We start from the raw sequence: 23,467 nt of genomic DNA, 5'->3' as shown, positions 1-23,467 counted from the left end.
CTCAACTGAGGAGAAATGGGCGCACTCCTCCTTCCTGACCTCTCCACAGCTTTCGATACAGTCTTCCACAAGTCACTCGTTGGAAAGCTTCAGCACTTCAGTGTGTCTGGCCCAGCCCTTAAGTAGATATCCTCTTTCCTCACGGAAAGAACTTAACGAGTTCGACTTCCACCCTACACCTCAGAACCCAAGAAACTCCTCTGTTGAGTCCCTCAAGGATCGTCGCCCAATCCAACACTGTTCAACATCTACATGACTCCCTTCACGGACATCAACATAATATCCTATACCAAAACCCATAGCTCAATCTCCCTTACCGACTCAACCAGCACCTCCAAAGCAAACTTCGCGAACTTCATGAGCAACGTAGCTGCTTGGATGAAAAACCACTGCCTCTAGCTCAACACAAAAAATAACAAAGTCCTAATCACGTGCAACAGCCACTCCCCCAGGGATGCCTCTGAGTGGCCCTCCAAACTTGGCCTCCCACCACCCCTGCAGACCATGCCAAAAACCTCCGGATCATCGTGGACACCAACCTTTCCATGAGCAGACAGATCAACGCTGTCTTCTCATGCTTCCACATCCTGCAAATGCTACACAATATTTTCAAGTGGATCCCACTGAACACCAGACGAACGGTCACCCAAGGTCTTATCACAAGTATACTTGATTACGGAAATGGCCTCTACATCGGAATCCCAGCCCAGGTCCTACACTGACTCCAGATCACCCAGTACGCTGCCAGACTCATCCTGAACATCCAGAAATAACCACACCACAACAATCTCCACTTGCTCCCAGTCAAGAAAAGATTCAAGTTCAAGCTACTCACCCATTCCTACAAAGCTCTCCACAACACTGGTTCAGCTTACCTCAACCATCACCTCAACTTCTACCGACCTACCAGACACCTCCGATATGCTTACCAGGCAAGAGCACACCTCCCTCACATCAAGAAGTCCAGAAGCAGACAACACTCCTCATAGCCAAGACCTGAAATGACCTCCTGAAACACCTTAAAACCTCCCTTTACCCCATGGACTTCCGAACGAACCTCAAGACCTGGCTCTTTCGGACGAAACAGGCATGATCTCCACCCCTCATTCAGGCCTACCTTACTCACTACCTGGATACCCTCACGGGTGATTAGCTGTGTTCTACAAATTCACATAACATGTTTAGTAGCACGTCCGCCTCTTTCAAAGAAACCCTAACTTCTGCCAGTGAGGTGCAATTGTCAGCTCTTGCCCCCCCACCCTTCCCCCCCCTATGGCCAGCATAGATCACAGTTTTACTGAACATCATATGTGAGGGAGTCCAGTTAGATCTCTGCTGTAACCTTTCAGTGACCTTATATTGCTGCCTTTTCTGGTCTGCCCTGGGCCTGAACGAGCCCGGTCTTGAGCTTTTAGCCTACAATAAGTTGTTTTTAGGAAACAAAATATATTCTCTGGACCACACAGACCTTGTCAGTTACTTTCACCAACTGTCACAATGACTGACCGAGAAGGAAACACTTTTTTTAAGGCCTACAATACCTGTGGCCTCAAAAGATCTATTTTGATGACTCTGATGACAAATGTCTTCATTGCCTTGATCCTAAGCAAAAGCCTTTATTCGGTGATAATTGTAATACTTTTATTACAAAAACCATGAAGGACAAAGAAAGGACATTGTTGCATTATTCATTGGAGGAGAAGAAATAGCCTCCTTCTAAGGAGAATGTATCCCTGTCAGGCGATGATTCATTGAAAAGTGCTATTCCAAGCACTTCCACAAAGGAGATACATAAGATGTGGTCTTTACTGAGCTGGATCTACAGCCTAAACCGCCTGCTGCCATCTACTCGCATAAAAGAACTCTGCTTTCCTCAGAGAAATGCACGAAACCTCATGAACGCAAGTCTGCGCAAAAACCTACCTCTGAGACTCCAAATTGATTTCCTGTCTCTGCTAGTGACTTCTCCATTGTTGACAGAGAAGAAAGATCCTCCATCAACAATGTTTCCATTGACACCTATGACAGTCACTGACGACAAAGCTGCTGAGGCCGCCTTCGATGTTGATAGAAGCATCTTCAATGTTGAGTAGATGGTTGAACCATAGTGAATGAAATAATCATTGTTTATCACAACACCAAAGATGTTACTTACTGACGTCCATTCCATCAGTTTTCCCTACGCTGATCACCTTATCACTTATCAAGTGATGACGAATCTTCAAAACTAAATCTAGACTCTGAATTTAAAGGTGAATGAAGTCACCAAGATGCCTTAAAGACGGATTACAGTCCCATGCTCTTAAATGTCTACTATATACCAGAGTTTGAAGCTTGATGCCATAAATGAGGATGATACTTACCATGTGCGTGATTATCGGTCACAGGATTTTGAACCATGCCATCTTGGACACCTTATAACTGACCTTGTGCATATTCTGAAACTGAAATGCTTCAGGTGCCTGTGGTATGTTTGACTACAATGCAACAGATGATGGACATTTTTCAAAGATTACTTCACTCCAACCTCATCTCGCCCACTCCACCTCTGCCACCACCACCTCCAACACCGGTTAATGCCACGTTCCTGCCACCTCTTACATCTTCAAGATAGGTTTCCAAAAACAGGGACACTTAACTTGGTACCACCAACTGCAGAAGATATGGGAGATGGAGATTCTTCAGAGTCACTTTATTCTTTTTTTTTTTTTTTTTTTTTTTGTTTTTAAAAGTTTTTATTGAACAATAATTCGGTTACAAGCACGGGCCTACAACCACCAGGGCCGGCCGCTAAGTACAGAATGAAATATACATTTATCAAAGCTGCAGTCGGTTCCCGGGGCTCGGCCCCTTAGTGACTCCGGATAGTTCTAAAGGAACAGGAGACTTAAATCCAACAAACACAAAAAACTAAAAGAAAAACAAAAGGCGAGGCATAAAGACAAACAGCGCAGGTCAGGCGTCCTCCGGGGAACCCCAGTTCAGACCATTAAGCAGCACGCGAAAGGAAGGAGTACCGGGAGGCTGGGGACGGGGGGGGGGGCCAAGGGAAATGAACGTCCATATGTAGTCATCCCAAAAGGTGCCCGGAACCGTCAAGGGTCAGGGGGACATGGCGATATCGGTGTCCACCAGAAGGGGCGTACAGATACCCCCGCGATATGCATTCCATTGCCCCCAGATTCTGCCCCATGCCCCCGGCTTACCATGGGCAACATACACAGTCTTCTCCCTGAACATACACCAGTCCATATTCTCCTTCCATACTGACACGGTGGGCGGCCGCTGGGCACCCCAAAGCTGCGCTATATCTCTCTTGGCAATCATGTTCCCCAGGGCCGCCCACCGAGTCTGAGCCGCGCTATAATCATTGGGCTCCCACACATTCAGGACACAGCGACGCACCTCCGGCAGCAGCACAACCCCAGTGACCTGTCCCATAACCGTATGTACCCGGCGCCAGTAGTCCGCCACCTCGCGGCACTCCCACAGGATATGGAGAAAGGTGGCGCTGAGCCCACAACCCCGCTTACAGAGCCCATCGTCGGAATACCCCATCGAGACCAAGCGAGGACCCGTCACATACACCCGGTGAAGAATCTTAAGCTGTACCAACCGGAGACGGGCTGGAATGGCGACCTCCTTGGGGGACGACAGTGCAGACTGCCAGTCCTCGTCGTCCAATTCCACCCCATCCCCCGTCCAAGCCTCCCGAAGGCGCACCAAGAGGTCAGCCCGATGATTAATCAGTTTCTTATAAATTAAAGAAATAGTACTGTCGGGGACATGTCCGTCAAGTATGCGGTCCTCGAGGGGCGAGGAAACCGGGATCTTGGTCCCCTCTCCAAAGACCGAGAGCAGGGCGTGTCGAACCTGGGCATAGCGGAAGAACTCCCTGTCCGTAAGCTCATATTCGGCCTGAAGAGCCGCGAAAGTCTTAACCGCGCCCTTATGCCACAGGTCTCCCACTTTGCTGATACCAATCGTGTCCCACTGGTCAAACCCCTTCGTAGTCCAGAGGCTCCCCAGGCGATCGGAGGCAAACAAAGGAGTAGCACATGTCAGTCGCTCACTCCAGCCCGTGGCCGCAGTGGCAGCCCTCCAGGTCCGCACCGCAATCTTAGTAGGACCCGTAAGGGTCCGGCCAGCCGAGCGGGAGTAAAGCGCCCTGTTATAGTCCCCGCCGGGAAGCAGGAACTTGTCCATCTCATACGCAGGATTCAGGCCAGGCGCATACGTGGCATGGTTGATGGCCGAAAGCTGCGCGGCCCAATAATACCTGCGAATGTCGGGAAGCGCGATGCCCCCGTCGTACCAGGGGAGAGTAAGCTTAGCAAGAGCAATACGCGCCCGCCCGTCCCACACCAGTCTCCTCTGCAGGCTCTCTACCTCCCGAAAGTAAGCCACTGGGATGACGTCTAAGGAATTCTGGAGTGCATAGAGGAACCTGGGAAGGGACATCATTTTGAACAGCGCGGCCCGACCCAGCGGGGACAGGGGCAGCCTGCACCACCGGGCCGTGTCCTCCCGCAATCGCCGAAGCGGACGCAGGAGATTCTGCTCATAGCGAGCCACCGGGTCCAGCGAAACGTATATCCCCAGGTACTTAAAGCCGCTCAGAGATACCTGGATCGGAAGCCGAGGCGGCAGGAGAGGAGGACCACCGGAGATCGGATAGACGCAGGATTTAGACCAATTGATCGTGAGACCAGAATTATTCCCAAAGGAAGTCAGAACGTCAAAGAGGACGTTGAGCGACTGCCGCGGTGAGGTGAGATATAGGAGAATATCGTCCGCATACAGCGAAACCCGATCTTCAAAGCCCGGGGCCCCCCGGATCCCTCTAAGCGAGGGCTCCCAGCGGAGCCAAGCCGCGAGTGGCTCCAGGGCGAGAGCAAAGAGCAAAGGGGACAACGGGCATCCCTGCCTCGTGCCCCTGCCGAGGGCAAAGGGCCGAGAGACCCGCCCATTCACCACCACCTGAGCCATGGGTCCCGTGTAAAGAAGCTTCACCCAGCCAATAAATCCTTCCCCAAAGCCAAATTTAGCCAAGACAGCCCAGAGGAATGGCCACTCGATGGTGTCAAAAGCCATCGTGGCATCCAAAGAAACCAGCACGGCCGGTTCGGAGAGGAGCTCCGCCCTGGCAAGGGCGCCGTGAAGACGCCGCAAGTTAAGAGCGGTGTTACGATGCGGGATGAATCCGCATTGGTCCGGATGAATAAGATCGCACACGACGCTCAACAGACGATTGGCAAGGACTTTCGCCAGGATCTTAGGCTCCGCATTTAGCAGTGAAATAGGCCGGTAAGAAGTACAGCGGTCTCGCGGCTTGTCCTCCTTGGGGATAACGACTATCGTGGCCAAACGCTGGTCGGCCGGGAGGGAACCCGCCGCCAGAGACTCACGGAACATGCGACTGAGGAAGGGCGCAAGCTTGTCAGGGCGCAATTTATATAGCTCAATGGGCAGACCGTTGGGACCCATAGCCTTGCCCGAGCGAAGGGAGCGGATCGCGGTCGCTATTTCATCCGCCGACAAGGGGGCGTCCAGCCGCTCACGGTCCTCAACGGACAGGCCGGGCAAGGCGATATCCCTCAGTAGAAGGCGAGAGTCGTCCTCATCCCTGTCAGTCACTGGGGAGTACACAGCCCGGAGGTGGTCGGCAAAACATTCCACAATCTCGTCAGGCTCCGTCACACACACACCATCCGCAGCACGCAACTCCGGGACCACACGATTCACTCTCTCCTTCCTGTCCAGCCACGCGATCAACTTTCCCGCCTTGTCCCCGGCATCGTACAGTCGACCCTGCTGCTCCCTATACATAGTTTTGGCCGCGTCAGTGACCAGGGACCTATATTCAAACTGTTTCAGGCTGATGGCATGGAGCCCGTCCGGAGTGACATTCGCCTCCAAGGCCGACTCCAGCCCCAAGATGTCAGTCTCCAGCCTCACCACTGCCTCACTCTTGACCCTCTTAGCCACCACTATCTGGGAAAGGGCGTGTCCGCGGATCACGGTTTTAAAGGCTTCCCACAGGGACATTGCAGACGACACCGACCCCTCGTTATCCAGGAAGTATTGGTCCATAGCCTTAACCAGGCTGTCACGAGTCGTAGGGTCTCGCAGGTACCATGGGTTAATGGGAGCGATCCGCCCCGCAGACCGCGGCCCGGTGTCAAAAAGAAGCCACAGCGGAGAATGGTCGGAGATACCCCGCGCCAGGTGCCTGACCTCTCGAATCCGACCAGTCTGCGCCGCGGGCATAAGGAAGTAGTCTAACCTAGAGAGACTCCCATGCGCCCCCGAGTGAAAGGTGAATTGACATTGGGTCGGATGCATTAATCTCCAACTATCCACCAGGCCGAAGGTCTCCAGCATCCCACCCAGCCATGCCTGGGCAGCGGGGAGGGTCCTTGGTGGGTGACGATCCAGTTCACCCGAAACCACATGAGCAGGAGGCTGTCCGGAAGGTCAAGCAGCATTCGACCCAAGTCAGTGAAGGTGGAGTTCTGGAGGCCCGGGGGGACGTAAACTGAAACCAGGGCAAGGGGCTGCCCCTCCCACCTCCCAATCAAACACACATAGCGCCCTCTGTCATCCGAGACTATCTTAGTGATCTCCACCGGAAGTGAGGTTCGCAGGAGAATGCCCACCCCCCTGGAACCAGTTGTGAAACCAGAATGGGCCACGAGGCGGTATCCCCCCCTGTTCATTGCATGACAAACATTGCCAACCAGATGCGTCTCCTGGAGAAACACCACATCAGGAGTCAAACGACGCAAATATTGCAGTACTACACCCCGCTTGATACGGTCCCCCAACCCATTGACGTTCCATGACATAAGCCTCAACCCGTCCCCCCCCCATCCCCCCCAATAGATCAAGGGTCCCCCAGCCTGCAGCACAGTTCCCAAATGTGGACAAAAATCAGTACCTCGCCCTGTAAACAAAAAACACACAGCAAAACAACCCCTCCTCCCCCCCCAACCCCACCCCAGGACCAACTCCCCCCACCCTGCACCCCTGCGGGCCAAAAAACCCCCCCAACTTGCAGTGTGCCTGTCGCCCCTCTAACCCCATTCTACGAAAAGACCCCAGAGGAGGTAAGGGACCCGTCCCCGCCCGCCCCCCTCACTGGTCCTGGTAAAACACAATATGCAAATGAAATAAGACCCGACTGTACAGTGCAAAACGGCAAAATCAAGGACCAAAAGTCACTCTAAAGGGGACCCGTCACCCGCGGTGCCCGCAGAGGGTCCGGGACGGCCACCTCCGTCCGGCAGAGAGTCCAGCCAGTCACTTGCAGCCACAGGAGAGTCAAAAAAGGCTGTCCGATCCCCATGTTCCACTCGGAGTTTTGCAGGGTAGAGCATCGAATACTTTAGGCCCAGCTCGCGGAGACGACGCTTCACCCCTTGGAATCCCATCCGTTGTTTCTGGACCAGTTGCGTGAAGTCCGGATAAAAATTGATGGTCGAGTTCTCATGACGAACCGGGCCGTGGGCCCGTGAGGCCTGCAGAATAGCGTCGCGGTCCCTGTAGTAGAACAGTTTGGCCACGATAGGCCTCGGGGGGGCCCCCGGCCGTGGCCGACCGCCCGGAACTCGATGGGCCCGCTCCACGGCAAAGAACTTACTTAGGCCAGCCGGGGACAACTGTTTCAGGATAAGTTCCTCGACCACGAGGTCAACCGGGCGGCCGTCGGAGGACTCCGGTACACCTATGACGCGGATGTTGTTGCGTCGGGCCCGTCCCTCGAAGTCCTCAAGCCGCCGGGCCATATGATCGTTGACCACCCTGATGTCTCCAAGCGCGGCCCGCAGATCCGACACCTCCGCACCGAGGGTGGAGGTCCGTGTGTCGAGAGCCTGGACCCTCTCGTTAGTTTTGGCGAGGTCGGCCCGGATCAGGGTGACATCAATCGCGACAGTGTCAATCTTACGGGCCAGGGCCTCATATTGCGTCGCGATGGAGAGTCACTTTATTCTTACCTGGAAGAAGGTGAATTACCTCATAAGGGTACTTGAGTTGAATGATTGTGGCAACTAAAGAGGGTGACAAGCCCCTCATTCAGCTGGATGGTCCTTCAGACGACCTAGCTAGATTACATGCATTAATAGAGAGAGCGGCTTTAAAATTCAACTTGCATATTTTCTCTGAGACAGAAATGCTTCTTACAGGCCATCCTAAGCTAGATTTTGTGGTGGCCTCAGCTTCTGAACGAAGCTGAAAAAGCCCAGTCACCTCCGCGTCTCTTGATAGAGATGGAAAACATATTGATAATTTTGGCCATAGAGTAGGTCAATGGTGGCTACTTCTATCAAGGCCACAAATGCTTTAGTGGTTGTGGGCCATTAGTCACCAGATGTGGCATGACCTCTTGATGCTAATTGACCTCATTGCGGGAGGATAAGAGGTACATGGCCAGGTATGTTAAAGAAGGTGCAACAACATCCTTGGCTGTCGCTGACACATAAATGGACTTTTCCAATATAGAGTTTCATCAGTTAGCAAGAGCAGGTGTTTGCGACTGCAAGATTGGCTGCTGTCTACTTTCGTCCATCCAGAAGTCCAAGCGAAAGTTTGATTGTCACTTTATTTGGCAAACATGATACAGCGCAATTGCTGGCAGCTCTCAGTTCTGCCGTTCCAGTTTCACACCTTTTACTGGCTCAAGAAGGTCTCAAACTTAGTGTCAATTTTCATCAGTAAAGGGGGCAAAACCACCCATATTGTTGCTCAAGACAAACTAGGTATGATCGGGGTTCTACATCCAGCAGAAATAGGCAGTGCTATGGCAGATATTCTGGATGAAAAAGGAGCGCCTCTCATTTGCGCTCCCAAAACAACCACAAACATGCTTGACTTCTTACAGCTGCATTCCCCTCCCCATGCGCCTCCCCATCTGAAGGTAGAAGGAAGAATTCCCCTTTTTCACTCATGGGTGTTCATAACACTTGACCAGTGAGTGAGACAGATTGTTCACTCAAGTCATACTTTATAATGTCTTCAAAAACCACCAAGGAAGGAACACCATCTATTGCTTTTGGGAGCTACACCAGCAAATTCTCCTCAAGAAGCAATCTAAGCAGTCCCAAAGAAACCGATTCTCTTCCAATCAATCAATCAATCCAACAAGCTTTATTCGACTTGTATGTTATAAAAGCACGATACATACAATACAAACATGCAATTTTGAAACCAGAATCGGATGCTTCAGATCTTGGATCGGAATAATAAAACGGGATAAAACTGTTTAAAACAGCTAGAAAGATACTAAAACCTATAAAAACAATTGCAATTCATTATATTAGTTGATACTGGGCTACAGAGGTTAAATCACGAGCGTTAAACACGTATTCACATATTTCAGATGTACCAGTTCAGATTAGAATTACAGATGAAAACCTTCAATGTGCATGGAGTGCCTGTGATAGACCAAGACCATCCCAGAAATGTCGCTACTCCAATGACAATGGGTGATGAGGTGTTTGTGCGCAGTATTCTTTGCACGTCACCACTCCTGGCACTACAAATTGGCGTCCGCCACAATCGACGAGGGGCATCATATGCAGGGCAGATAAACAGGTGGGCTAGTGACTCCAGTTGTGCCTTACAGGCGGGACACGTGCTATCGCCCAGAGTGACCCATCTTGCTGTATAGGATCTTATTGGTAGTGAATCTACCCTAAACTGGAAATATAACTTCCGATGGTGCGGTTTGGTTTTATGTCCCAATACTGTTCCATGCTTGGGGATGATTTAACTTCTAGGAATCTTCCCGTGAGTGAGGACGTGTCAGTTTCTAGAAGTATTTCGGGTCACCAGGTCCCAATGTTTCTTTTAGGATTTCCTTGGAGGGGAAGAGGGCGCATGAAGGATTTTCCCACAATGTAGCCATGCCCATGCTTACTAGGGAGGCTCTAACCTCCCTTAACCATTTGATTTTATGGATTCTATTCCGTGTTCTTTCTGGTAAAGAAGAAAGGCCAATAAAGATCTATCATGGGCCTCAGAACAACAGGTTTCTCAGAAAACTACCTTCCGCATGAGCATGTTCCAGTAGGTCCAGGAGAATTGACTACATGATGTGCCCGTCAGCAGCAGTTCCTCCGCAATGGCGCAGGAGCATCTCTCCACTGGCTCACAGCCAGCAATTGAAAAATAAAACTATCTTAGTATAGTTTTATTTTTTCATTTGTCTGCTTTGAGCCAGCTTGTGCAGGAAGGGGTTGAGCCGGGGCATGAGGGGGCGGAGGAGTGCTATGTGCACTTTGAAGTGCGCATGTGTGCTTGGCTGGTCGTCTCAGGCCGGCAAAACACACATGCCCACTTGGCTGTTCAATACAGCCGTGCTTTAGAACCCCACAGGCTCCCTGTCCTGAGCGGAGCATCTTTTCAGCCCGCTCGGGCCAATCCCCGCACTGCTCTTACATGAGCCCCTGTTGCTTCTTACCTCAGACGTTTGGGTTACCAAGTGTACCCTTACTTGGATGACGGGGTGGTCAAGGCTCCCTCAACAGAAAAAGCAAACACTTTGTTGTTTGCCTCACATCGTGTTTTTTTTTTAAATGAGGTGTAAAGAAATGCCTCATTTCACATGATCACCCCCAAGTTTTTAGATTGATGCTGCTGATTGTTTGACTCTGAAAGTGCACAGAGTCCGTCCAAATAGGCCTTAGCCAGTGCAATGACCCTTAAGTTTAATTGGCTCACCGACAATTGGAATAAGTTAACTTACTTAAGTCCCTGATACTGTTATGTTTCGTGGGGTACCCCAATATAGGCTTTAGTCCCTTAACCCGTCGCCTACATTTACAGTACCATTTTACTACATAACTGGCTTTGGTATTGACCTTTTACCTAGTTAAGCACTGCATAAATGTGTGGTTTTCCCCAAAAACTAGCCTCATTAATTATGCATGAGGATTTTCAGAATCACAGCAGGATTACCATCTTCTGCATAATAACTATGTAGAAGGGGCATCCCTTCCATCATCCTTGGCCGACATGACACATCATGGTAGAACCCCCTGAGGGTACCTTTTGGGTATATATACACCATATCTTTGCAGGGCAGGCAGAGTAGAAAGATTTCCATGCTGACACACCGACACGCGACGCTGAGGTTCCTGCATGCAGACACTCCAGCACGTAGTGGTCTGACATCCCCCACGGGGTGTCCATCTCGAGACCAAGATGAGGTCCTTCATTCTCTCGCACCAGGTAATTGAGTTGACCTCATCCCAGAGGGATTCTTGGCTCTACACCTACATACAAGATAGGTACACTTGGGTGCATCGTAGGAGTGCGCTTTATTATTGTCATGCATTTACATACTTGCATATATTCATTGTTTTAGCACTATGGTAGAAATCCATCAACTATTTACTCTGTTGGTGATTATAATCATTTTTAGCTGTTTCTGTCTTATGGTTGTTTCAGCACACTTATTTTACACTATAATGACGCTGTTTCAATAAATACTTAGTGGAAAACGTACTCACCGTTTATTCTGTGTTTCTCTGAGACAAAGTGAGCGAGTGACTGAGCGACAAGTACTGTACTGTTTCCATGATCCCTGATGGGACAGGGTTGTCATGTTCAATAGTTGCCAGGAATTATTCTCTCCTTTGTAAGAGAAGTTTACAGTGGCACTGTAAACTAGCTGGTAAACAGGCGAACCTATACAGTGGGGGTGTCTGGAATCCGTCTGAATGCCAATCCCACAGTTTGTTGTCTAAATGCGCAGATCCTATATAGATTTATGAAATTGCGCCACCAACGTTGGTTTGGTTCTTATTTAACAAAAAAATCTGAGTAGTTCAGTCGTGCTTTCTCAGAGACCCCCTACTCACAGATTATCCAGAGATGTCTGGAGTGGGGAAGGAAAAATCCGACACAGCCGAGTAGGCAGATCCTATGTATTGGCTGTAGGTTTATTCAAGCTTGAAGGATAAATAGTTCCCTATTGTGCATAAAACCTTCTCAGTTTCCTTAAAACTCTCATCAATGACTGAAGAAGATGACCGTGCAGCCACATTATGTGTGACTGCAATGGGGGAATAGGGACGGGAAGATGCTATAAACATTTCAGAGAATGTTAGAACTGCCCTTACTTTAAAATTAGCGGACTATGGAGTCACAGCTAGAGGTGAGACAGTAACTTTCGTTTCATTTCTACACTGAAGATGAAATACCAGAGGAATACTTTGATTATGAGGACATTGAAGTTTCACTCACCTATCAGGAGCATATAAACTGGTTTAAAGGCACCCTCCCACACACAACAGATAAAGTAAGACTTCGGTCAGCTCAGCAGAGACTGAGCGACTTGGCCAGTCCTAGCGGCGTACACACCGCATCCAGACATTGACACAATGCCAGTAGCAGACTTATGTCCACTACACAAAGAAGTAATAAAGCTTTACAGAAACTTAATTCCGTTCATTATGAGAACGCTCACACTTCAACCAGCAAGGGTTACATCAGCAGATCAAATACAAGGAAATGCAACTAAAATAACTCTACAAACACTGAATGCAGTTATGGGTAAAATGCCCACTAAACGCAAACAAAAGCCATTCTGGATAGCTCAGAAAATCACACAGTGAGTGACGATGTTCCCAAACACAAGCCCTCGAGAAAAGCACAGAATGCTAACAATCTGCTTACCAATGGGTTATTTCCCCCGATAGAGGATTGTGCCTCTTGGGGTTCTATTTTCGCTGGCATTTATACCAGAACACATGGTATCCCTGCAATAGCAGTAATGCAAGACGTATGAGACCGCTGCAGAAAGAGTATGGAGCAGAACCTGTTCTGAACTTGGGGATGAAATTGTTAGGAAATTTAGCCCAGGTATCAACTTTTATGTTGGCTAACATAAAAGGGAAGGCAGCAGGAGGGGCAATACGCCAAAGCCTGAGGGATTCTACTCCTATACAACAGGAGCATGAATTACCTTAAATTATCGAAGATACAAACGCCAAATTAGGTAGAGATAATTTGTGAGCTAGAGCAACAAAACCTCAACTCATGGGTGTTCCTGAACAGGATAACACCAAGCAAGGACCTGATTCTTCTAAAAACAAAAATGGGACAATAAACAAAAGAATAGAGACAATAGATCACAATCAAGGGGTGGATCTCCTCAACAGGAACTCTCCGAAAGGAGGTACAACCGTAGGAATCGTGATGACATTAAAAAAAAAAAAACATGACCGGTATCAGGTTACTGATACACGTTCCTTTCGTTCTTTTCAGGGTTCATCAACAAACTCAGAGGGAAGGACAGTCAGAACAGACCATAAGAACTGACACAGTCCAGAGATACACACCGTACTTTGGACTATAATTCCAAGAAAGAGGATAAACCAAAATCAAAACCTCAATTTAAAAAGAAGGTAGCAGACCTTGAAATTAGAAATGCCAAGGATACCGAGGACTCCACTTCTGAATGGGCTCTGACGATGCTAGACAGCACAGCAGAAGTAACAATAGCTCGCTAGAACTTGATGGAATATCTGGTGACAGCGGTGTTGATTGAACATATCCTTGTGGAGACACCTGATATTAGGGTAAGTGTCCCACACCTATTATACGAAATAACATTCCAAATGGAGGGGGACAAACCCAGATAAATTAAAGGCCTCTTTTGGGAGAACCTGACCTTAGGATATGACATCCTTTTGGCTGAAAAAGATTGACACCCGGAGTTTGTTATGGATTGCCCAAAAGGGGAAACAGTAATTTTACCAGCTTTCTCTGACTTCATTCCAGAATCACTGAAACATTCATACACGCAGGAGTGGGAGGTAGCATTATCTCCTGCATTATACTGCAATCATGTAAAGTGGGATGCTAAGTCACTTCACCATGTAATACCAGTAAAAAGTACTCCAACTCCACAGAGACGGTACTCAATAAAACCAGAAGCAAAAAAAACTGTCAGGGAGATCTTAGATCAACTTGAATACCAAGGTGTAATTGAGGATTGCACCTCCTCATTGAATAATCCTTTATTTCCCGTAATGAAACCAGGTAATTCATATCATCTAGTTTTAGACTACAGACCTTTGAATACATGCACAGAGACATTTTCAGTATAGAATGCACACAGTGGCGCATTAATGAATAACATTGTGCGGAAGAAATACAAAACACAAGATATCTCAAATGTTTTTTTCTGCCAAAATATAGTGCCTGAACGCAGACATCTGACAGCATTTGAGCCCTAAGCTCTCAGCGTCAATTCTGTTGACTGCCCCAAGGATATAAGAATAGCCCCGGGTTGTTTTCAGCTAGGGTAAGTTGCTTCAAAATTTTGATGAGGAGGCATTGTCCTATGTTGATGGTATTTATTTGACTAATGATGATTTATTGGATCATTTGACCAGGGTGAGCAACATCATTTTGGGGATTCACCTCGGATTGCTACAAATGTAACTTTAAAAAATCAAACATAGCCCACCTCAGTGTCCTAGTTTTGGGATACGAGTTATCAAGTGAAGGGAAAAGCCTTGCAGCTAATTTTTTAGACAAATGTGCGCTGCTCCAACCTCCAAAGACTGAAACATTTACAATCCATTTTAGGATTTCTAGGTTTTGGCAGAACATACGTTCTGGATTACGCAGAGAGTAAAACCTTTCTACGATTTAATCAGACCTGATTTTTCAATGAGACATTGGACACAGGAACACACGGAAATCCTATGTTCCTTACACGCTGACATTATAGCTTCAAAATGCACACGTGTAAATACCACAAATCCGGTGATCAGTGTAATAGCGGAACAATCAGGATACACATACCTAACCTTCAATGAAGGCGAAACTGTACCCATAGCATGCAAATCCCATTTGTACACAAACGCTGAAATGCACTTTGCTTCTACAGAAAAAATTCTGACAGCAGTACAGACTGCTGTAGTGAGAGAGTACTGGCTCTGGGGAAACAAGTAATTGTCGTATCTCCGGTACCGACCTTAGAGGCTGTTACAAAAGCAAGCGTTCCAAATGCAAAAGCTTTACATCCGCGATGGATACAATGAGCTAATTCTCTCACTGCAACAGATGTAGACTACAAATTTGATTCCAAATTAAAAACACAAGCATTTCTGCAGTAGGAACAAGAATACCCTCTTCCGAATGAAATAATGCCTCTAGATCAGTATGAATATATTATTTACACTAACGGTTCTGCTCAGACTGCCATAAGTAGTAAGCAGCAATACAGGGCAACTTGTGCGATTGTAAAAGGACCTATGCTGGAAGGCAAGTTCTATCCTAGCAAAACAAGAACACAGTCTCTCGGAGACTGCACAGCTCAGCTGGCAGAATTAAATGCTCTACTACTGGCACTAATAAATACAGATCGGGAATTCCCCACACTTATAGCGTGCGATTCATTTTATCTCTTCTGGTAAACCACCATTACAGTTGGAGCGTGCACATTGCCCGTTATGTACATAAGGACCATCATGCCAGATTTCATATTGAAGTTGTGTAGAACACCATTATGCCAGAAAACAAATTGTCTTGACATGTAAAGCCCCATTTCGTTAGAAGATTTTTTGTAGCATATTATGAATCAATACCTCTACGCTCTCCCTTCTCTCCTTGTTTATGCTCAGGGCCTCCGCTACAATAAATTTTGCAGGCTGTAGATGCACACACCAATTACCGTAAAGAGCACTAGCTGCTCTGTTTCCATTTTCATTCTTTGTATTGCATTGCAATTATTAATTTTTTTTTACACTCCTACAAAGATGCATATCAGGCCTAATGCTCCATGTTTCCTCTACAGAGAACCTGCATAGGAAAATCCCTGTGCACAAGTGCATGTGTTGCAGCACTGTTTTACCTTGTGGTCTGGAAAAGCAATCTATGGTGCTACATTAAGTCACTGAAGCAAGCATATCGGTTTCCAGAAGCCTGCCAGTGGAAGGGGTCCAAAACCACTTTCATGATTGGATCATAGCAGCCAGTCTAGTTTTCAAAGCATCTCCTGTTTATACCAGTCTGGGGGGAAATGCAAAAATGGTTGACTGACCAGTCTGCCACTACTTCATTAGATGCTGCTTTGTTTTTGTAAATATAATAAAAAATGTTACATTCAGGTCATTAGCAAATGCCATCCCCTAGTGAATGCACGGCATCTTTTACTTTACAGAATCGTATAAAGGCAAATTTTTATCAACTGTTACCATATATATCAAGCTTGATTGCAGGATCAATGCTTATTGGTTATACTAATGCAAACTTTAAATCCTTTCATTGCAGGTTTGAGAGGGTCCACACCCATACTCTTTATTATTTAGCCCAAGTATACAAACACTTGGAGTTGAACGAGAAGTCAGCTCAGTACTGTCACACCACTCTTCAGCGCCAACTGGAATTCACCACCTATAATCCACTGGAATGGGCAATCAATGCTGCAACACTTTCACAGTATTATCTTCCTAAGGTAAAAATCTAGCTATGTTTAATAGTTACTGTTAACCTGCAATTCTGTCAGAATTACCCTCTTGAGTTTTGTGTATATTATGTTATATTGTGCTGTAAAGGCTTTGGGTTCATGATGCCAGTAAATACACACTTGAAAACGTTATGCCAGGTTTTGCAGATATGTTGGACCTGAGCAGAAAAATATTTTCCGATTTGCTCACCTTAAAGACATTCAAATGTAGTGTACAGTAAGGTGAAGCATTCTGATAAAACTCAGTATTTCAGATTTTGCCATTTCAGCAGTTTTCTTCTTTTTCTGTCCCTGTTATTGGGCCCAAGAGCTCTTCTACTCAGAGATGCTGAATTGGTCTGGGTCAGGACACGCTTTTGGAGCTACATGCACTATGACACTTCTCTCTCACTCTTCTACCATTGTAGTTGAACACTGTGCCACTAAGCAGAATATGGATGTTATTATCTGTTGGGACATGAAAGGCGCCTACATGGTATGGGTTGTGCACCTCTGCTGTGAGTGCTCCAGCTGCGTCAATACTTGGATCCTTGGTACCAATTTTCTAAATGAGCTAAAAAGAATCATTCATGTGCACCATGGCTTGGGCCTGTCTCACAGATTGCTGTCTTTTTAGAGTGGGAAATACATGCAAAGCATTACACTGTTAGTGGTAAAGGGCTACTGCCCTTACCCATAGTTCAGTAGAATGAGTGCAGTGTTGGCAGCATATTATTTTTTATTTTTTTATTTGTAACCGTGATCAGTAAAGTGAACAGGCCTTTTTAGCTATGTCACTGAAGTGGGGTCTAAGAGCCCACTTGTGCAAACGTCTGCTGCTGTGTACCTAACGTGCCCTAACCCCTACATAATTTTAGTATGTAGTGGTATACAGCAGGTGTGTGATTGTGTGTGTTGTAATGTATGAGTGCCTGTCTATAGGACAGTACATGGAGGCCTGTAAGTTCCAAATTGAAAGCCCAGTGCTATGGAAAATGTATGTGGAGGAGCCATACCAGACATATCTGTGGACTGCCTGCATTTGTGAGAGGAGGAATGAAGAGCCAAGCGCTTGCCTTGCACTTCAAAAGGGTTCTTTGATTCAGAAAAGGTCGCTGGTTTGTGGGCTTGGGCACGTTTCGGGAACCAGATGGAGTGCTAAAAAGGGAATTACAATGAATAGGCTGGGAGCCTTGGTAACCCTTTGATAGGCATATATCGGTGAAGCAGGCGTCCAGGTTTGATCCTCTAGTCACGCCCATGGCTTGTGTGTGGTGCTATCATGTTTGGGGTCACTCCTGATATGACAGACTGCATCCTGGACAAAGGACAGGACAGAGGAGTAGTGGGCACTTCAAAAGGGGTACCTTCTCAAGTGAAATGGGAGAAACTTCTAGAGTTACCCTCCCCACATCTGGTTCTGGAATTTCCTTTCTCACCTGCTTCGAGATCTAGGTTGACAAAGGACTGGTGTTTAGACCGCTCCTTTGAAATGCAGGTGGTACGGGGAATAGCTCAACCCCATGTCCTAGCAGGCTGGCCCATCGAGTCAAAATCTAGTCCTCCTTTATCTCCCTGTCTGGTAGGAATACGCAAAGGCCAAATGCCATGCTAATCAGGCATTTGACGCAGGCTGCAGGCATAAAATGGTTAGGACAAGAAAATGCCAATTTTTGAAACATGTCATTTTCAGAATTGTGACTTGAATCTGACTTTACCCATAAAGAAGATTTTAAATTCCATTTCTTTTTAGACCAAACATGATATTTCTACCTGCTCCCAATCAAAAGTTATCACTTATTAAATGTAATAAGGTAACCCAATGTTATTGTATGAGAGAGGTAGGCCTCACAGTAGTGAAAAAAATCATTTGGGAGTTTTGCACTACCAAGCCATGTAAAAATACATGTCCAACGTTTTAAATACATTGCACTCCTGCCTATAGGATGTTTTCGGCCTAACTTAGGGGTGATTTATATGTATTAAAAAGGGACGCTTGGGCCTGACAAAAGGTTTATTTTGCCAGGAAGAATTGGTAGTTTAAACCTGCATTCACAGGCCGCAGCGGCAGACCTGAGACATATTTTAAAGGGCTACTTAAGTGGGCTTCATATCAAGTGCTGTAGGCCCACTAGTAACATTTAATTTATAGGCCCTGGGTACTTGTAGTACCACTGTGCTAGGGACTTATAAGTAAATTTCATGTTAGAAATGTGGTCTCTAGTTGGAAATGGTTTGCACCTTTGTCCAAATTGGGGCACTTCCATCTAGTCAGGATAAAGGGGACACACTCCTAAAATAAACCCCTGCTCGCCCCCTTGGTAGCTTGGCACGAGCAGTCAGGCTTATCTCTGAGCAGTGTGTAAAGCATTTGCACATAACCAACTAATATAGTGAAAACACTACAAAAGGACACCACACCCGTTTTAGAAAAATAACCAATATTTATCTGTGCAAACAAGACTAAAACGATAAAAGACCAACATACAGTAATCAGAAATAGGCATTTTGCAAGTATGATTTAAAAAAGCAGTTCCTTGAAGCTAGCAGCTCCGTCTGGGGCTACAGCGGTACTGAAAACAGAATCCACTAGTACTGTTCAAATGCATCGTTGTGGACCGGTGTTGGTGTCATCAGACTTGTAAACAGTACCTTTTAGTTGCGGCCGACTGTGTCTGAGCGGGCCGGTCGTCACCACTTTAGAAAGAAACCACGATCGGGACACGGCGCCAAAATCCGGGAGGCTTATCATAGCTTTCGACGCCTTACTTAAAACCGTCAATGCCCTGGCTCTCCACTCGAAAAATTATTTATTATACAAACCTACGACAAATATATGCAGTAGGATTGAGATATATTTGTGAAAATTGCTATCAACACCTCTTGAAGGACTAATACAGGAATACACCTTACTCAAGTGAATCTTTTCTGTATAACCGATTTATTCTTTGGCGGTTGACATACATTTTATGGTCCCTTGCTATTTGATATACGGAATACTCTTTATATCGAGGAGAGCATTTTGAACTGCCTTTTATGGATTTTTAAAGCCTTGAAGTTACTAATGTAACGAAACACGTGTCAGCTGTTTCCATCTAAGACATTACCTGTAACTGTTGACCATATTGTGTTGCAAAATATCACCACAACTAGTAATGTAACAATATTAGTATATTAAACATTTTCTTTTTTCTCAAATCGACTTATTGGATTACTTGCCTGTGAATTGCTATATAGATATCTATACGGTAGGTAAGGTAAGGTAATACTTTATTGTACAGTTAATAAAAACCATTACAATCCAACATCAATAAAAATGGTTTCGTGTGTCTGTAGCAACATAGAAGAATATATGAATACTGTGGTAAGATATAAAAAGCTGCAATTAAAAAAATTAAAAAAAAAAAAAAAAAAAATTACTAAGTCTAAAACTATAAAACTATAGCGAGAAGGGAGATTGGCCCGCTGCTAAGTCAGTTCTATCTTTACCATTGTGGAGGTTTAAGTAATTGAGCTGACCTGCTTTCCTCTTCAAGATGCATTTAGTTGTTGCAATTCATAATCCAGATGAGTAGCAAGACATTCTCATCCCCATATGCTTGTTCTTTGTAGCGTTAAGTTCCGGTGGACTCCTAGATACCAGATGGGCCCCCATTATTATCCGAGTTTTGTATTTTTTTATTTTTTTTAGCCCTGAGGATGCAAATGATGCACTGGGTTCCATCAATTTAGATGTTTCGGTTTATTCTTTAATTTTATTAAGGCGGACTTCTGCAGCTTCAATATATTTTACTAATCGGCAGCTCAGGTGAACTTCGTCACCTGAAAAGCATGCCAGGACAGCTTGCCTGCATGACCTAATTCGTTTTTTGTTAAATAGTGGTCTCAGAAGGTTCCGGCGGTCTTGCAACAGGTCCTTACGGATGGTAATAAGGTGTATGATGTTATCTTCGTCATTCCCACAAAGGCGGCACTTTGCTGGCATTGAGGGACGTAGCCAAGGGGCCATATGGTCTGCAGAAGGCAATAGTCCTAGGCGATATTTCAGAAATTTCTCCTTTTGTGTTTTTGGTAAAGCTAGTCTGAAGATATAATTGTGGCCTGAGCTTGGAGTAAGATTGTATGGTTAGCCACCCATGACCTCGCTCCGTCAATAAGGCTTTTTCCTGCAGGAGAGATTCTTTTCTAACGCTGTTGTTTACTGCTTTTTTTAAAACCCGCCAGAGGCCCTTGTAGATCCCACAATCGACGCACCCCCAGATGCTTTATTGCGTCCTCCAGGAAAAGCCTTGCGGGACAATTTTCTTTGGTTTGCAGTTCCTTCCAGAGGATAGCGTTCAGTGTGTTTGCTTCCCCCCTGCTTATTTTATACAAGCTTTTTAAGTATACACCTTTACGTGCCAGCTCTTCCTTTACCAGCCCAAATTCAAGTCTAATCTGCGCGGGTGAAGTGTACCTTGGCAAGCCAAAGATCATGCGCATGGCTCTTGTTACTGTTCCGTCTACCGTTTTGGCGTCCCTGCCTCTCATCGCTTCGCTTCCATAGGTGATAGATGGAATCAGTTTTGCCTGTATCACCTTTATTAAAGGAACGATATCTGGTCCCGTGAATTTATTTTTTAAATTTCTTAGGGATACCGCTCTCATTAATCCTCTCTTTTTTATCTCCTAGCATTGTGGCTTGAAGCTGCCGCTGGGGTCTAGGATGACCCCCAGGGATCTATATTTTCTTGTAACGTCCAGCTTCCTTGAGTCCAGGAACCAACTAGTTGATATTTTCTTTTTGCTGTTAGTTATGCACATGACTTTAGTTTTTTCTTGATTGATACTGAGTTTGTTTGTTTTGGAGTATTGCGAGGTAATGTCTAACAGTCGCTGTAAGCCTATCGGGGTCCAGCTAATCAGCACCAAGTCATCCGCGTAGAATAGATTAGACAGCTGAGTGCCGCCTAACTTGGGTGCATGAGAGTTGCTTTCATTCAGCAGGATTGCCAGTTCAGCCATAAAGAGATTGAATAGTGTTGGTGCGAGCACACATCCTTGTTTTACCCCTGTGCTTGTGGAGATCTACTTGGATAAGAATTCCCCTGTACCTAGATTGACCTGAACCCAGGTATTGCTGTGCAGGAGAATTAGTTGATTCAACAGCAATGATGGTATTTTCATTTTCTTTAATTTTTGCCACAACATGTTTCTGTTAACAGGGGCCTGAAAACAAAGGAGGGAACAGGAAGATCGGTAAGTGTGGTTCGATATAGGTTCTGAAGGCGGAACATCAAACTGGGATGGCAGCGCTTCTTCACAGGGGACAAACCCTACGTCCTGTGTATAGTATTGTAACTAGGTTAAAGGTCGGTCCTTCAAATCCGTTATGTATATAATATAGGAGAGAATGTAGGTGAAGGGTTATGATGTGACCTGGACCTATATGGTGGTCCCTATATGGAATATAACAGATGGCGAGCTCTGAAGAGTGGGCTTCACCTTGCCTCCCCCACCTGAGGGGTGGGGTTGGCAGAGGTGGGAATACCTTCTGGACTGTCCAGATTTTCCTGCCTGTCTTCCCACCGAAAAGGGGGTGAAGACCGTAAGGGGGGTCTGCTCCTGATAACAGAAGAGGCAGGGGGTCACGTTGCAAAGGCAGCAAGTCCTTTGAAGCTTCCCTGCCACAGATGCCACTTATTGACCTGGGGGAGGTGTGAACACCTCCACCCAGGATAGGCTTTGTTTCTGGGTCCTGGGAGCGATGGCTCCCACCCCAGGGGCCCGGAAACCGATCTTGTGGTGGCAGGCACAGGAACCCGACTGTCGTTGATTTGGTTTAGGAGTCACTGGAATCATTGTAGGTTTATTATTCTGAGATGTTTGATCCAAACATCCCAGAATTCAGTAAAGCCATTATAGTGCTAGGAAACTGGTAATGACAAGTTTCCAGACCATATACTTAGTATGGTTTCACTGTGCACTTCTATATCTAAGAATGGTCTTCTATAGTGGCCTGTCTGCTCATGCAGATAGGTCCTCACATGAGGTATAGTACACCCTGACTAAATGGTGACTTACCTAGGCCTCATTCAGTGTTTAACTGCACTAAAACGTGCAGACGTGAATGGCAGTGGTGTATGTTTGTGGTGAGAGGTCGGCGTGTTGCTTAATGCATGCTGCAGCCCTCAGAGGCCTTTCCCTGGCTACCAAGCCCTTGGTACCATAGATACCCCTTACAAGGGAGACAGGTAGGCCAGAGTTGTGCCAGTTGTAAAAACAATGGTACAGGTTAGGGAAAGAACACAGCCTCTGGAACCTGGTTGGCAGGGACCTAGGCCACACACTCAGTCAAAGTGTATCCGGTATCTGGCAAAACGTTAGGGGAAACCATGCATAAAGGACACTTTCCTGCATAGGTATTCAGAGGCAATCCTTCTTAGGACTGCAACTGTTCCTGCAGTAGCAAAGGCCCTCCTTGTAATCTTCACTAGGGTTGGGTTTGCCAAAGTGGCCTCCGATACGGAAACCAATTTCATATCTGCATACCTCAGGACTATGTGGAATGAATGTGGTGTGAGTTACAAATTCACTACGCCCCATCACCCCTAGACCAGGAGACATTCACAAGACAATTAAGGGCATGTTTGTGGGGCTCCCAGACAAACTTAGAAGAAGATGGGATGTCTTACTGCCATGCCTCCTGTTTACATACAGGGAGGTTCCTCAGAAGGGAGTTGTATTCAGCCCCTTTGAACGTCTGTTTGGACACCCTGTAAGGAGTCCTCGGAGTCCAGTGAGGGAACGTTGGGAGAAAAATCTCAAGCAACCCAAACAGGACATAGTAGACTGTGCTTGACCTATGCTCACGCATGGCTGAGTACATAAGAAAGCAAACCAGAATCTTCATGCTAGCCAGGAGTTTGTAAAGCACTGGTGAGACCAGAAGGCAGCCACGGTTGAAAATGAACCAGGACATTTGGAGTGGGTGTTGGAGCCTGTGGCTCCCAGGGCCCTCCA

The 23,467-nt window shown here is 46.5% G+C and overlaps 1 protein-coding gene across 1 annotated transcript in view; it reads left to right on the top strand.

Moving 5' to 3' along the window:
- The window catches only part of KIFBP (kinesin family binding protein), a 517,175-nt gene that overhangs the window by 141,679 nt on the left and 352,029 nt on the right, over positions 1-23,467 (top strand). The window contains exon 4 of the mRNA XM_085603547.1: positions 16,291-16,474. Within this exon, the coding sequence (XP_085459673.1) occupies positions 16,291-16,474 (184 nt within the window). The remainder of the gene's footprint in view (positions 1-16,290; positions 16,475-23,467) is intronic.

This window comes from Triturus cristatus, chromosome 1_2 (genome assembly GCF_964204655.1).
Source record: "Triturus cristatus chromosome 1_2, aTriCri1.1, whole genome shotgun sequence".
Lineage (NCBI taxonomy): Eukaryota > Metazoa > Chordata > Amphibia > Caudata > Salamandridae > Triturus > Triturus cristatus.
The sequence above is the reverse complement of the archived record's forward strand: the minus strand, read 5'-3'. Positions and strand labels throughout refer to the sequence as shown.